Here is a 16914-nt window from a genome sequence, read left to right on the forward strand (position 1 = left end):
CTGGGAAGGAAAGCCGTGGGAAGTTGGGAAGGGGTATAGCTTTCCAGCATGCCTCGTCCAGCTCCCTGGTTGAAAGTCAGAGGCCCGGGGGTGCTTTCTCACGGCGTCATTTGTTCACACATGCCCCACTGCCCATCTGAGCTCCGAGTGTCCTCTCACCAGCTCGGACCAGAGATGACTGATTTAGTAACTATTGCTAATTGGTGTTGCTGGAAAGCTCAATATGGGTTTTTTCTTGTTTGGGTTTGTTTGCTTGTTCTCTTTCTCTGTAACATGTAAGGGCTTGTAGAGGAGGTAGATGTTGAGTGAAATTATAATCCTTTCCTAAGCTTAATATACTGTCCAGATGTTTTAGGAAACACTGGGGCCCACAGATACCGGAATCAGTGTTCAGTCATTAATGTAAAATGCACAAGTGTTTCACCCCTTCCTGCTACCTGACATTTTGCACATTAATTGGGGGTCGCCGTGTCAAAACCCAATAGGAGAATGGAAGGAAATTTATCTTAGTTATCCTGTTTTTCTGGAGCTCAGCCTGTGGCCTTGAAGGAAAATGGCTTGTCTGCGAGTGGGGCGTCAGCCCCGTGAGGATAGAGACCACCTTGCTCAGTGTTGTTCCCCTGCTCACTTAGGCACCGAGTGAGTATTTCCTGAATGACTGGGAAGAAGGGACATAAATTGCTTTCATTTCGTTAATGTGCTCCTAAAATTTCTCTGTTGTTATATGAAAAGTCTGGGGAGTGACAAAAATGAAATTTGTTTTTCCTGCAGACCTAATGAAAGTACAGTGGTGCACAGGAATCAGACATAGGATCGGGGCTCAGCTCTGCCTCTCCCCTGCACCGCTCCCTTGGGCAAGTCGCTTGACCTTCTTTTTTCTGTCATTTATCAAATGGGAGTCTTGGACGCGTCTCTCTTACTTCCCAGAGTTGGTGAGCGAACAGATGAGGTAAGGAGCACAGAAGTACTGGGAAAACTGGAAAGCGCTGCCTGCTTTCCTGCTCATCCTGACTCCCCAGCAGAAAGCACGGGCTAGAGCCATCTCTCCAGCCATCCGGTGCTCACAGAAAGCCTTCTGTGGGCAGCTCATTGCACGGTTTCTGTCCTGAGTATTTAACAGCATTCCCCGAACACAGTCATTGCTTGTCGAGCACCGTGGGCACTCAGTACATCTGTATTAATAGATCTAATAAGACTGTTTAATAATGTATGACCTCTCTAAATCGTGCTAAAATCATGTGGTTTTATGATGGTATCTGCCATGTGTTCTAGTTCGTACACACGTGGCCCCTACCTGGGAAGAAGGAAGGCAGGCAGGTTTGTTTCTGTGTTTCTGTATGTGATGGGTCTTTGTGCATGGATTTTAGCTTGAGGAAAAGCAGGTTAGCTTTTGTTGGGTGGTTCCCTGCATTTGTTCCAGCAACATATTCATATCGTTGGAAGTTCCCAAGGGAAATCTCCCTCCACTTCTCTGACCTGGCCACCGTGTCACTCCAAGGAAGCAGCTCTTCCTAATCTAGACAGCCCTCTCTGCTGGTGGTGAGTTTCTGTAGGAGATTGTGAAGTTTTGAGTGTTTCTCTAGGCGAGAGTGAGAGCACAGTTGGTACTCTGGGCAGGGAGGGCCAAGCGGCGCAGCAGAGTATGGAGAAGAAGCCTGAGCAGAAGCTCTCATTCCTGTCTCTGGTACATCTAGCCTTGCCTTTTCGCGTACAGTCGAGAAAATACGTTTAATTTTCTCGACAGAATAACCAGAAGGCTTTCACAGACACGATCCAAATATCTTACAAATCCAAGAAGTTGGCCATAGGTTTCCCATCTTCTTCCTTCAGCATATACTGAGACCGATTGTTGAGTCTCAGGCAGCTTCGTTCTCATGCAGTAATTAAACCCCCTTCTGTTCCCACCCACTGGCAGCCCTCTTGGACTCATCGTTCTGGACAGGTGTGGAGGAAATCTTGAATCGTTTTCAGAGCGTGCAACGGTTCTCTTTTAGATAGCTGCTGGGCATTACCCTCTCCCCAAAAAGGTGGTTTATTAATACATGCACTCCTAGCTTTCAGATTTCATATGGGTGGAGAAAATGAACAGCATGTGTCGTACACACTGTGTGGGGAAGATGCTATTTAAATCTGGTTTGAGCTGCTAAACGTCTCACCAACACGGGATCCCTGGCTGGAGTCCAGATTTGTTGGTTGGGTTTTTTTTTTCTTTTCCTTTTGAGGAGGGGTCAGACTTTAGAGAACCAAGCCATCTGTCCAGCAAATTATTTTAAGGCTTTTAATAACAAATAGTTTGCAATATATTTTAATGTGTGGAGTAGAAAATTAATATTTTGCAGAACTGGTGTCTTTAGAAATGTCTTCTGCGTTCTGTTTTGTCATCATTTTGGTATCGTGATCCCAGTTTGGTAGCACGCATCTTCGTACGAATGTTTTTGCAGAATTAATTAGTTCATTAAAAGCGACATTTTGAAACCGGCCTGTCAATAACACAGTGCACTTCTTTAGAAGCCTCTTGCTTCTAAGAGGCATTGAGCTTCTACTACAACAGATGTGGGGATTTTGTAGCTGCATGTAAAGATGTAAGACTTTGAAGACTCTCTCCTGCTCTCTTTGAGGTTTATCCCTAGAGCTCTCCGGTTGCTCTAGTTAGTGTTTTTTGGTGGCGAAAGTGGTGCCCTGTCCACACCTCCGATCTCCATCCGTGGCAGAGAACTCTGCATTTTAATGGTTTCCTTCCTGCCTGGCCTGGGCTTCCATGGCTGGCTTTTAATGCCCTGTCCACTCATTCAGCCAATATTTAAGGAGCATCTAGTGGGTAACCGGCGAGGTGCTGGGATTCAGCATTAAGCAAAGCAGCCAGCCGGCCCGCAGAGAATCCTTTCAGGGAGACAGACACTAAGCAAATAGTCACTAGAAAAATTGCTTCATGAACCTGGGACAGGAGCGACAAAGAGAATTAGAAGTGAGGTGGGGACACTGACAGCTGGGGGCTGAGGGGAAGGTCCGGGGACACTGACAGCTGGGGCTGAGGGGAAGGTCCGGGGGGGCTCCCTGGGAACGTGTCATTTAAGCTGGAAACCAAACTTGATGCGTGGGCTGGGTACCCGGCCTGAGAGCAGAAGTGGTTGTGGGACGACTTCCAAGCGGAGAACGCGGAGCGTGCACCGCGTGCAAGGTAGTGCAAGCCTGCTCGGGCTCGTGGAAGCTGGAGGCCGGCTGAGGCTGGAGAGTGGTAGGAGCCTCCTTGGCCCTCTCAGGACTCGAGACCTAAGCTCAGCATCGAGCCATGTCTTACGCAGTGATGCAGAAGGTGGAGACCTCTTTCTTGATACTAGCAAGGAGCTTCTGGAAAGCATGGGGATGTGACCTTGGAGGGCAGAAATGGATACTCGCTCTAGGATGGTCTCTAAGGTCACAGAAGCAGGTCCTTGACTTTGTTGGAAGGGCTGAGTGACAGTAAGAGGCAGGTGTTCAAACACAAGCAAACAAACAAAAACTAACCTTGGACACCCATCGTGGAAACATGATTTTAGGGTCACAAGAACTGTTTGAGTCATTGTACCCCGATTGCTTCAGTGTGTTCACTTCTGGGCTGCAGCAAGAACGAGCTTATTTCTCAAATGAAGGCGGCTTTGTTGAAAAATAAAGCTCACCATTCAGAAACAGAGAAGAAAAACCAGATACCTCCATTCCAAAACAGGCCGAGAACAGTTATTCTGAACTTGGGGTTCAGGAATGGACTTCAGGGGGCCCATGAACTCCAGTTCATGTAAAATATAGCATGTAAAATGCTGTACAGATGTGCATTTTAGTTTGCAGTACCTTTCCAGAGGATTCCATGACCCGGGAAGATTAAGAGACACCGATAAAAGAAATTGGAAAACCTGATAGTCTTTATGTGTTTGCAGAAAGCCTGGAGGTTTCGGAGGCAGTGTTTGTGGGTCCTTCCTCGAGGCTGCAGTGGGGTGCGTGGGTGGAGATGCTGGGGTGGCGGTTCAGGGACGGCCTCCTGGGATGTGGTGGGGGAGCCACCTGTTGGAGATGTCATAGTCATTTGTAGAGTGATGGGTCCTCTGACGGGAGGACCTCCGAGTGCCTGGTATTTTTCAGTTCTCTGAATAAGGACATTGAAAGGAGCAGGCCACGCTACTTGAAGACAGTCAGAAAGAACAAGGCTCATAGGGCTTCAGAAATTAATGTTAGAAATCTGAGAATGGCATCATCATTTCTGATGCTGCCAAGATGTTGAAGTGATTGAGATGGAAGCTTGGTCCTAAGGAAGCCTTTACCGAGTCGAGACAGCCGGGGTGGATTGCACTGGAAAAAATTGAAGCGGAAACCGTTGAGAGTCTGACTGGAACTGGGGAGAGCAGGCAGATTGGATTCTCTAATCGCTTAAAGTTAACTTCCTGCCTGAAAATATTGACGTTCAGAATCACACCTTGATCTGAACCTGTGATTTCTAGGACTTCGTGTTTCTAGCCCAGTTCTTGGACCAGAAGCCGGCTCACCGACCAAGTGCTCTAGGAGGAGAGCATCAAGCAGCTCTCCGTTTCGAAAGGCCTCGGTAATGTAAATAGGAACAGCAATCTTTCCAAGTTATTACCCTGTTAACAGGTTGACAGATATGTGCAAATTGTGACTCACTGCTCAATTTGGCACTAAATTAATGTCTTCGCGCGCCGCGTCTGCTCAAGTGTAAACTAGTCACCGCTGCTGTGTTACTGCTTGTTTGCCTATATTCCAAAGGTAAAAATTAAGGGAATTTGATCCTGCCACAGAACGGAGTGGAGCATATGGTGGACGTGTAGGAGGAGAGCACGCTGTTCCTACCTGTCCTCAGCCCTGCACTCAGAGTGGGACGCGACACATTGCCGAGCTCTGTGCAGACGCTGGCGAGCTCGCGGGGCTCAGGAGGCAACATCCCTAGAAGTGCTGAAGTGCTGGCAAGGAGGTGGGACGGCAGAGACCACCTCCCCTGCCAGCCTGCCCTCCCCTCCCCTCCCCTGCCAGCCCCCCCACCCCCACACCCCTGCAGCAAAAGGAAGGTGTCATTCTCTCTTCAGCTCTCTATCATCTGATGTTCCTAGCTTTCCTTATTCCTGTCAAGTAACTGGTGGTGGATTTGCGTTTTAAAGGTTGGGTGTATCTGAAAATGAAATGTTTTGATTTTTGCTTCTAGGATTTAGACATTGTTTTCCTCAGTTAAAAACGCAGCTGACTTTCTTTCTCTTTTTGGCAAATACATAATGTCACCTGTAAAAAGAAAATTTGCATCTCCTTTATGTTAGGCGTGTGAATGAAAAACAGTTTCCTTGAGGTTCATTTTTCCTTCACAAAACCTTTGGATTGAGTTTTCGGAGCTTCATCTGAGATCACCAATGGGAGAGGAAACCAAACGTTCTGCCCCAGATCTCTCTGCTGTCCTGTGTTTAGAGATCTCGTAAATGAAGGAATCCAGAAAGGCAGGGGACATTTCTTATCTGCTCATGTAGAGCTCTGGCCCTCACTAACAAGTGATCGAAGTCAAGTAGTTGGTATGGAGTCCTGGAAATCCCCACTCTGAGCTTGGTTTCCGGAATCGTCACATAACCTAACTGCCCCCCTATTTCTCTAGCCTCCTAAAGAGCCAGGATTTCCAGAAAGCATTTTGAAACCTTCAAGGTGAAAGGGACAGAGGAGCGCAGATTATGACGGTACCTTTGTACTGAAGTCCCACGCGTTCATTTGCATGCTCCTGTCCACAGCTATGATGGTTATTGATTGAGGATTGGTTCCGAAGACATTGCCCGCCCCCTCCTCATTAGCATATGCTTTGCAGTGACCTCCAATCACACAGGACAGTGGATTGTTGCTTCCTGCTGAGTCTGAAGTAATTGGGTTTCAACCATACACACAGATTTAGAAAAGAAATATGTAAATGCAGGAGTGTTTCCAGTGACTTGACATGAAGTTTGCCTTGTGTCATCCACCATTTCAAAAAACATCAGGCAGTGACGCAGCATGATTTCGCTTCCTCCTTCCTTCCCTCTTTTTACCTGTTTATAGCATTTACGCCTAAAGCCAAGGTTGTATCATGAATCTACAAATCTAGAAGGGGACTGCGCGAGGTGACATGCAGTGTCGTGGTCTGTTCTTTACAGGAAAGGTTGTTTCCTCCGCCATTTTAAAAATCAACTGAATGGGAGGGGGAGCCTGGCTGGCCTAGTCAGTTAAGCATCTGACTCTTGATTTCGGCTCAGGTCATGATCTCAGGATCATGGGATTGAGCCCCGCATTGGGGTCTGTGCTCAGCATGGAGCCTGCGTGTCCCTCTTCCTCTGCTCCTCCCCTGGTTCGCACCCATGCGCACGTGCTCACCCGCTCACTCTCTCGCACGCACTCTCTCTCTCAATCTCTCTCTCTCACACACACAATAAATAAATAAATCTTTATAAAAAAAAAAAAAAGAACGGAATTGGTGGGAGCCTGTGGCTGGCTCAGTCGGTGTTGCATGTGACTCTTGATCTTGGCATTGTAGGTTTGAGACCCACATTGGGTATAGAGATTACTTTAAAAAATAAAATCTTTAAAAAAAAATCAACAGCATGGGGCCTTGCTTTAAGAAATACCGCTCATTCTTTCTGAGCTAGTTCACTTTTCAAGGCCTGGCCCTTATCCTACGGTCCTTTCTAGAGGTAGGAGAGAGCCGTTTGGTACTGAGTTACTAAAAGCCGCTCACACACTCGAAAGGTTTCAGTCTCCCATCGACTCCCTTTCCCAGGAGGAAGGGGCTTTCCGCACCCCCCCCCCCACACTGTTGCTCGGGTCTGCTTGCTGTCCTTGTTACTTAGCCCTGGGCCTCCTGCGGGTTTCCCTCCCTGCAGCTCCCGGTCTGAAGCTGGAGGACATTCTCTGAGGAAAACCTGATCGGTTCCTCAGTACAATTACTCCCTGCCTTTTATAACTGACACATTGGTGTTCACTTTTTAACAAATGGCATTATGTTGTCTCTTATCTCTTGTGAGCCCCCGGTTTTGAGCTGAAATCGTCATGCTGTGAGTGGAGAGTTAATCTCCCTCTTCTCCCAAGAGAACATACCTTGTATATGTCCCTGATCTAATGGATATGTAATTTAATTTAACATGCCCAATGGATTCGAAATCCAATACAAAGCTCTTAATAGATAGTTTTGCATCTCAGCTATTGTATTATACCTCCCCAGTGTGATTGGGTGGTGAGCACAGATGCTGGTATGATTTTATTCTCAGAGGATGTGAGCCAGACCCTGCTCTGTTGGTGCTGTGGGTTGACGTCATCACAGTGAGCCTCCACTGGTGGGGAGAGTTCATCCCGCTAAGAGAGGGCATTTCTGCAGAGCAGGCCCGTGATGGCCCAGTACGAGCATAGTATGTGCCAGCCACCGTGCTAAGTACTTAGTGTCGGTGATTAGTAAACCTTGAGAGTTAAAAGTTCCATTTGGGCCAGAAAAAGAGAAGATTCTCTTTCAGAGGAACGTGTCCAGGAAAAAAACAGAACTGACAGGTTGCCTGATATGTCTGACCGTAGCGAGAGAAGTTTTAGAGTCAGGCAGAGAGTTCGGGGGTAACACGGGTAACATTGTAGTAGGCTCAGAGAGAACTAACCTAGTGAAAATCAAGGCAAAACAGGAAGCTGTACAAATGAATGTATGTACCCATGCGCCCCTGTGTGGCTCAGCTACTTAAAATACATGCAGGGATTTGGGGCACCAGGGCAGCTCAGTCTGTCGAGTGTCCAGCTCTTGACATCGGCTTGGGTCATGATCTCAGGGTCATGCACTCAAGCCCTGCATTCGGCTTCATGCTGGCCATGGAGCCTGCTCAGAATTCTTTCTCTGTCTCTGTCTCTGTCTCTCAAAAATAAATAAATAATATATATGCAGAGATTTTTAGCATGTACACACCAAATACTGACTTAAGCAAAAATTATGATATAACTTGAATTAGAGTCCAACCAGCAAGATAGGAATTCAGGTATCTAAATCCAAGAGAATTCAATCCAGGGAATTAGTTATGTCGGTAACTCAAGTGAGAAGCCAAACAGGAGACAGCGAGGCTCCTACTGTCCCTAGACCAGAAGGGCAGAGGGAGGAGCCTCTGTAGTGGAGCCCAACGGCCAAGATGGTGACAGCTAAATTCTGATCTCTGTAGAAGAAAGTTACTAGGTCATGCTTAAAATGAAAAAGCATCCTTGCCACAGCAGTAAGACAGCAAAAAGAAAAGGCACCCAGACCAGCAAGGGAGCACTAAAACTTGGACTATTTGCAGATGACATGATACTATATATGGGAAACCCAAAAGACTCCATCAAGAAACTGCTCAAACTGGTATATGAATTCAGTAAAGTCACAGGATATAAAACCAACATACAGAAATCTGTTCCATTTCAATATACCAGTAATGGAGCAGCAGAAAGAGAAATGAAGGAATCAATCCCATTTACAGTTGCACCAAAACCAGTAAGACACCTAGGAATAAATCTAGCCAAAGAGGGGAAGGCCTGTTCTCTGAAAGCTAGGAAACACTGATGAAAGATATTGAAGACACCAAGAAGTGGAAAGACACTCCATGTTCGTGGATTAGAAATGTCTGTACTACCCAAGGCAATCTACACATTTAATGTGGTCCCTATCAAAATACCAACAGCGTTGTTCACAGAACTGGAACAAATAATACCAGCATGTGCATGGAACCACAGAAGACCCTGAAGAGCCAAAGCCGTCTTCAAAAAGAAGAGCAGAGCTGGAAGTGTCCCAATTCCAGACTTCAAGTTCTATTACAAAACCACAGTAATTGGAGCAGTATGGCACTGGCTTAGAAATAGACAGGAAGATCAATAAGACGAATAGAAATTCAGAAATGAACCCACAGTTAGAATGGGCAGTGAGTCTTTGACAAAGCAGGAGAGAAGATGCAGTAAGGAAAAGACGGTCTCTTCAACAGATGGTGTTGGGGAAGCTGGACAGAACATGCAAGAGAATGAAACTGGACCATTCCCCTTCGCTCCACACAAAAGGAAATTCAGAATGTATTAAAGACCTAAATGTGAGACCTGAAACCATAAAAGCCCTCGAAGACAGCGTAAGCAGTAATTTCTCTGACATCAGCCATAGCAACTTTTTTCTAGATAGGTCTCCTGAGACAAGAGAGACCAAAGCAAAAATAAAGTGCTGGGAGTACATCAAAGTAAAAAGGTTCTGTACAGTCAAAAGAACCAGCCAATAAAACTAAAGGGCAACCTATGGAATGGGAGAAGGTATTTGTAAGTGACATATCAGATAAAGGGTGAGTAACCAAAATACATAAAGAACTTATAAAACTCAACACCCAGAAAAAGAATAATCCAATTTAAAAAGTGGGCAGAAGACATGAATAGACATTTTTCCAAAGAAGACATCCAGATGGCCAACAGACATATAAAAAGATGCTCAATATCACTGATCATCAGGGAAGTACAAATCAAAACCACATAAGATACCCCTCACGCCTGTCAGAAGGACCAAAATCAACAACACGAGAAATGACAGGTGTCAGCAAGGGTGCAGAGAAAGGGGAACCCTCTAGCACTGTTGGTGGGAATGCAAGCTGGTGCAGCCACTCTGGAAAAGAGTACGGAGGTTCCTCAAAAAGTTAAAAATAGAGCACCCTACCATCCAGCAATCTCACTTCTAGATATTTACCCAAAGAATATAAAAATGCTAACTCAAAGGGATACACACACCAGGGTGTTTATAGCAGCATTATTTACAATAGCCAAATTATGGAAGCAGCCCGAGTGTCCATCCGTTGAGGGATAGAGGAAGAATGGATAAAGGGAAATACACACACACACACACACACACACACACACACAGGAATATTACTCAGCTGTAAAGGAGAACGAAATCTTGCCATTTGCAACGACATGGCTGGAGCTCGAGAGTACTATGCCAAGTGAGAGAAGCCAGAGAGAGACAAATATCGTATGATTTCACTTATCTGTGGAATTCAAGAAATAAATGAGCAAAGGGGGAGGGGAAGGGGGAGACAAACCGAAAAACAAACTTGTTAACTATAGGGAACACACTGCATGCCGGTCACCAGAGGGGAGGTGAAATAGGTGGTGGGGATTCAGCATTACTCTTGTGAGGAGCGGCGGGGGGTGTCCAGAATTGTGGAATCACAGTGTTGTACACCTGCCAGTGGTATCACACTGTATGTGAACTAACTAGAATTTAAGTGAAAACAAAAAAATAAAATGAAAAAGCAAGAACTGGCATTAAAAACATATCATATAGAAATATGGCAGTAAGTACCAGAAGAAAGCACTAAAAATGGTTGGCACTGAAAAGGAGGAACAAGGGAGTAGTATTTTTTGTAAAAACACTTGTAAATCCCACTTGCCTTCTTGACTGCATCACACTGATGAACAGCTGAAGAGGGAAGCCTTCGGGACACTGTAGCTTTGGGTTCTTTGACTGAGGCTCCAGTTCAGACGTGTGCATTTCTTTTTCCCACTCAGGTATGTTGATGACGTGATCAGCCGCATTGACAGGATGTTTCCTGAAATGTCCATCCACTTATCCAGGCCCAATGGCACATCAGCAATGCTTCTGGTAAGTTCTGCTTGACCTGTCTCTAGGGCCACGTAGAAGACTGGCCTCAAGATCAAGTCTCCAGCTCTGTGTCATAGGATCCAGAGAATGGAGACTGACTCCCAGTCTGATGGTGAATAGCGTGTTTCTCTTCACTGTATCCTGTAGTTTCAGAATTCTGCGCATAGAAACCAGGCTTTTGCATGAAGCCCAAAAGGGAACAGCATAAAAATGAGCCCACGTGAGAATGACCCAGAGAGGAAATACACTGTAAGACCCTTCTGCCCGTCAGTCAGTTCAGGATACTTTGGTGAATCTTTTCTATTGTCTCAAAGGTATGCCCAACTGTTGGATCCTGCTAGGAAAAACGCCATCTTAAAATAGAACCAGGTTCAGGGCTCCTGGTGGTTCAGCTGGTTGAGCGTCTGACTCTTGGTTTTGGCTCCGGTCGTGATCTCATGGGCCATGAGACTGAGCCCCGTGTCAGGCTCCACACTCAGCGCAGAGTCTGCTTGACGCTCGCTCCCTCTCCCCGCCCCCGGCTCCTCCCCCACTCACTCATGTGCTCTCCCTCTCTCTTTCTCTCTCAAATAAATAAAATCTAAAAAAAAAAAAACGTAGAACAGGTTCTGTGGAACATCACTTATAAAATCTATTGTGTGCTACTTGAAGCAAGTGTTCTGGGACCTTATCCCTGATGGGTTCCAACCTAGTTTCTGGTTTTGACTTGCTCTGAGCAAGTTGGCTTCACAACAGCACCGCCAGTGTTTGCCTTTCCGTGACTTCCCCAAAGGCAGGTGTGACTGGGAAATACGCTGAGACAGAAATGCTGGGTTTGACTAGTAATCAGGAAGGCACAGAGAGCTCAGGGGTGTGAAGCTCTTCTAGCACTCTGTGTGATGTGTGCTTGAAGAAGACTTCTGAACAGATTTTGAGGGGCCCCACATTTTACAAAAAGCAGAATTAATTGTATCAAGAGTGGTGGTTTTCCATGGGTATCAGGGGAGGTGAGCTTCAGGACTGAGCGTTTTTTGTGTCTTGGCAGTTGCTGTCGCGTGGGCCTCTTGCGAACTCCCCATACTTCAGCGTTTCACTTGGCACCATCTTATAAAGAGCCAGTCACCTGGGACGAGCTGCGACTCCCTCTAGCCGCTCCGCTGAGCAGAACAGCCTTTGCCGTGTGTGTGTGTGTGTGTGTGTGTGTGTGTGTGTGTGTGGCTTTCTCCTAAGAAAGAAAGAGATGTGGGATGCCTGGGTGGCTCACTGTGTTAAGCATCTGCCTTCAGCTCAGGTCATGTTCCCAAGGTCCTGGGATCGAGTCCTGAGCAGGGAGCCTGCTTCCCCCTCTGCCTCTCCCTCTGCCTGCCTGTGTGCTCTCTTTCTCTGACAAATAAATAAATAAATCTTTGGGAAAAAAGACAGGAAGAGATGTGGGTTTATTAAATGGGTGATATCTCTTTCGTGAGAAAAAAATTAGTGAGCATCTGGGCCTCGTGCTACCTTAAATTCTTTCAGTTAAAAAATACAGTGAGTGAGGTAACACAGTGTTCTTTTTTATTTTTTTTTAAAGATTTTTATTTATTTATTTGACAGAGAGAGATCACAAGTAGGCAGAGAGGGGGTGGGAAGCAGGCTCTCTGCTCAGCAGGGATGCTGAGGCAGATATGGGGCTCGATCCCAGGACCCTGAGATCATGACCTGAGCCGAAGGCAGTGGCTTAATCCACAGAGCCACCCAGGCGCCCCTACAGTGTTCTTTTAATAGAAAAGGAAAACAATTTGTATCTGTCTACAAAGCACGTAATATCTTCTGCCTCAGTTAAATGTACAAATTGTCAAAATTTTGAGATCCTCCAGACCCAGCAGCTAAAACATAAATCCTGCTTTCAGCGTCCTTGACAGGGACCAAGGAGTTAATGAAGATAAAAATGAGAGCATCCTCGGTGAAATAGGTTTGTTCAAATTATTTCTGGGTCGTTGGGCTTCCATTTCCTGGTGGGGGTGGGGACTCGGCGTTGAAGGGAGACAGCCGAGGGAGCAAGGTCGTAGGTAAACTGAGAACAGGTCTGAGATGAGTTACTTCCACCCAAGGAAGCGGCCTGTTACCTCACTGCGACTGTCACCCCGTCTGCTTTCCCACGGAGCTGCTGTTTTGACAGCCCCGAGGGAGGAGGTTAGGGGCTCGATTCAGGGGAGGAGCCCCATTGGACCCGCGTGTGCCTCACTCAGAAGGCGCTCTGCATCTCGCCAGCGAGCTGCCGCCTTCCCCAGGGGCACAGAGCTCACACGAGGAGGAGCAGTGGGGGAGCTGATTCGGATCAGCCCGCGGGGTGGGTAACCATGATTTTAACATAACCGCTCGCGTTGACTGTTACTTTGACAAGACGGCATTTTATCAGGCCGCGCACCTCTGGCCCATTTGCTGCTGCACACGGGCGCCTTCTGCCAGGCCGGAGGGAGTTCTCGCCGGGCGGAGGGGCAGGGCCAGCCGCTCCCTGTCTGCCCGCGCTCGGCCACGGCTGCCCGTGCCCAGCGGAGGGTGCTCGGGCCCAGCACCGCAGGCAGTGAGGGCACCCGCGGGAGGTGCGGGCAGGAGTTGGGAGGGGTGTGTTCCGGAGATGAGTCTGGGTGGGTTGTATACGTCTGGAGTCCAGTGTATTCTGGAAAGCTTCGGGAGGTGAGCAGGAGCGACCAGGACAGACTGTTAGGACTGGTGACTCAGGACACACAGGAGCAGTGTCTGCTGATGTCTCCTTGTACCTGCTTCGGCCAAGGTGCAGAGTGCACCCGTGCCTTTTAATAAAATGACATTTCCTCCTGAGCCAGAAACCTGCTCTGATTAACTTAAGCAAGAAAAGGGCTCGTTTCTGTCTTTGTTTTGCTTTCTAATGATGCTGGCTGCTCACAGCCCGGAAGGTAGAGGTGCTGTGCCAGGAGGGACAAAAACCAGGGCAGCCCTGGGGCGTCCAGAGCAGGGTGACGGCCCTGGGGGGACACTGTGGCCCAAATGACTCAGCAGCCCCTGCCTTCCATCCTGTGCCCGTGCTGCAACCCGGACGGAGTGCTCCTGCCGGGCTCTCCTGAACTTGTCTGCGATGGGAAGGAAGTCCTGCCGTGGCGAACTGCGTGGGGTGGAGGAGGTGATTCCCCGCAGGAGAGCGGCAGGGCTGGGAAAGCGGCAGTCTGCCTGGTAAGGGAGACGTCCACGTGTCCCGTTACAAGGCTCCAGGGTCCTTTCCTCCTCCCATCGGTTATAGCTCTTGGTGGCGGCAAGTGAGATTTGGACTACCGGGCACTGAGCTGGCAGTTTCTTCTTCAAGTTTTATTATGTCATTTCCTATATACAAATGAATGTTTATAGTAAGTGTCGATTATAAAGCATGACGATAACCCCAGGAGCTCACCACTCAATTTAAGAAGCAGAGCATAACCAATCTGCGCCTCTTCCCAGTCCCCGCCTCTCCACCCGGAGTCACCACCATCCTGATATTCGAGCTCTTCCCTTCCTTCTTTAAATGCCTTTTGCCAGCTGGGCATGCTTTCCTGAATAATACACAGATTAGTTTTGTGGAATTCTGAACCTTATAAAAATAGTGTCATGCGTGTGTATTGTTCCCCCTCCCTCCCTCCCTTGTGTGTGGTTTCTGGGGTGGATCCCGAGTCAGCCAGGACACACCTGCTGGGGCTCGTACCTGCTAGTTGGGTCATCTTCACGGTTATGTAATGATCCATTCTGTGACTGGACGCGCTGTGTTCTTTCTCTGTGTGTGTTTGGGTTGTTTCCAGCTGTGCTTTCAGAGTAACAGGGATCTGAGCGTTTTGGCACCAGAATGCAGGTGGCCGTTTAGCCCAAGCTCCGGAGCCAGTGTAGGCCCCCATCGGGAGGAGGAGGGGCAGTGCTGGGAGCAGAGCAGAACAGACCGCTTTTTCCTCGGGGCCACTCGAGCTGTGGAATGCAATGGTGTGGTGCCCACTGTGGCCTAGGTGGGGGCCTGGAAACGGCTCTGATAAAGTGACCTGTCTTCTGCCGTCAGCACGTTCTGCTGACTTGTTCCAGATCTCTTCTAGTTTGGGTGTGTGAGTACCTGCCAGGGGGGTTTCCATACACAGTAAAACGACTTAAAGTCATCGAACTCCAGGGCATCTGTGAACAAAAGGCAGGTGTGGTGTTCCATTCTGATCCTCCCTCCCCCCACCCCCAAGCAAGCCACCAAGAAGCAGCGGAGGGCCTCAGATGCACCAAGATCTGTAATCGGGAGCCACAGTCTGGCATCAGGTTTCTTCACAGTGAAGAAGGGGGAAAGGGAGGGTGCAAGTTTGGTACTTTTCTGGGGGATTGGGGTCACTTTGGCTCATCAAAAGCAAAACCAACCTTTCTTCGTTGGCTGTAGGCATCAGGGCCAGCTTCCGGCCTGGGCGCTGCATTCGACTTGATGCACGTGTATGTAGTATCCCTTTCACATGTGTGGACCCCCAGATGGGGCATCATGGGCAGGGCGGCTAGAGGATGGAAGGGAGGACTTGTAGCTGCTCAGGGAGTGTCTGCTGCATAGATACGCGGATGACAGAGAAAAGCATCTTTCTCTTCCGTGTGTATCAGTTTGTCCATCTTGGCTGCAGGGGGCCTGCTGCTCAGGGGACAGGCAGCAGCTCTGGTGCTAGTTTGGTTCCAGACTGTCAGAATCATTATCGCCCTAACTTCTTCTGGCATCCTTGTGAGCCTTAGGTAATTGGCTGTATCCTGTAAACCCCGAGTCCTAGCTGATGGGAAATAGAAACTTTCAGCCTCTTACATAATCTTTAAATGCACTGTGGCTGGCTCTCTGCTCTGTTGGGGGGTGGAGGGGGCTGTTTTGGTGTTGTGTAAGTTAATAACTCATGATATAATCAATCCTGTTTCCGTTCTTTGAAGGGATGAGTTCAGCCATCCAAAAATAAATCTAGCTCTGTTGATATTTAGTTTCAGTTAATCTACCACCTAACATCCCATTATTAATTTTCTTCGAACAGTCAAAATATTGTAAGAGCTTAACTGAGTCAGAGACTAGAACAAGCAGCTGGCTTCTTTTGGCATTTAAAATATTAATCTACAATGTTTGACTGATCTACTAGGTATACGAACGTAGAAAAGGAGGAAAAAATCAAGCCTTAACCATGATATTTGAAATATACCTTGATATTTTATAAATTAATCTTTCTTGATGTTATATGATTTACACGAGATAAAACTCATTTATCAATCTTTCTAAATACACATTTTCACTAACCTTTAACTTCTTCAACATGTTCATGCATTGCTTTTGAATAACGCATCTTTTTCAAACCGTTCAGACTGACTATCTCATTTTGCTCTCTCAGAAGCTCTCACGGTAGGAAAGACTGTTGAACAGCTAACTGCTTAACTGTTCTGGGTTTTGGTTTCTCCACTGGGTTCCATAGTTCTCAAATGTTAGATCCAAGAATCACTAGTCTTGTTTGTGGGAAATGCACATCCCTGGCAACAGCACAGAAACTCCCGTTCTTCGGCTCCAGAACAGAGCCCCAGGGACACGTCTCACAGGTGCCCTACCGAAGCCTCAGATCATCTCTGCAGCTCCTTTGAGAACCAATATTCAACCCATTGTATCCGTGGAGTCCCGGTGAAGGTGAGCCTGTTTGCTAAGTCCCAGCTGTGGCGGCAGACTGTTTTCTGAGCCGGGTTCCTAAAGCATTCCTTCACTTCCTCAGTGGTACCCAGAGCGCCGGGAGAGGAGAGCGTGGCTGTGGGCGCTGCTCAGGAGCCAGCAGAGGAGATGAGACCGTGTGGTGGACCAGAATCACGGACTGTGTGGAGGAATCAGATTGTTTTAAATTTTATTTTATTTTTATTTTATTTTTTTAAAGATTTTATTTGTTTACTTGACACACAGAGATCACAAGTAGGCAGAGAGGCAGGCAGAGAGAAGGGGGAAGCAGGCTCCCTGCTGAGCAGAAAGTCTGATGCGGGGCTCGATCCCAGGACCCTGAGATCATGACCTGAGCTGAAGGCAGAGGCTTTAACCCACTGAGCCACCCGGGCGCCCCTATTTCGAGTTTTATTTTAACCTTAGGTGTAGAATTGAATTGATCATGACCCTGATTCCGGACACACTGCCCTCGTTGATGCGGTGTGGCCCTTTCGTATTTCTCTGATAGACAGTGACGTTTGTGAACCTGCCACTCCGCTCCAGAGCTGGAATTTAACCTGCAGCGTGTACACCCAGTGGGCAGCCCCTCCTGTCCCGTCCCCTGGCTCTGCCCCGCAGGGAGGTGAGCAGCACCCCCGTCCCGTCCCCTGCC

At 47.7% G+C, this 16914-nt stretch overlaps 1 protein-coding gene across 2 annotated transcripts in view; it reads left to right on the forward strand.

Moving 5' to 3' along the window:
* MED27 (mediator complex subunit 27) overlaps positions 1 to 16914 on the forward strand; it is a 191785-nt gene that overhangs the window by 116322 nt on the left and 58549 nt on the right. The window contains exons 4-5 of one of the 2 annotated variants that reach the window (XM_059410485.1): positions 10525 to 10618; positions 11643 to 11979. In XM_059410485.1, the coding sequence (XP_059266468.1) occupies positions 10525 to 10618; positions 11643 to 11708 (160 nt within the window). In that variant the 3' untranslated portion in view covers positions 11709 to 11979. Of the gene's footprint in view, positions 1 to 10524; positions 10619 to 11642; positions 11980 to 16914 lie in introns of those variants that run through there. The other variant, XM_059410484.1, reaches the window with a different exon arrangement.

Source organism: Mustela nigripes, chromosome 9 (assembly GCF_022355385.1).
Source record: "Mustela nigripes isolate SB6536 chromosome 9, MUSNIG.SB6536, whole genome shotgun sequence".
Lineage (NCBI taxonomy): Eukaryota > Metazoa > Chordata > Mammalia > Carnivora > Mustelidae > Mustela > Mustela nigripes.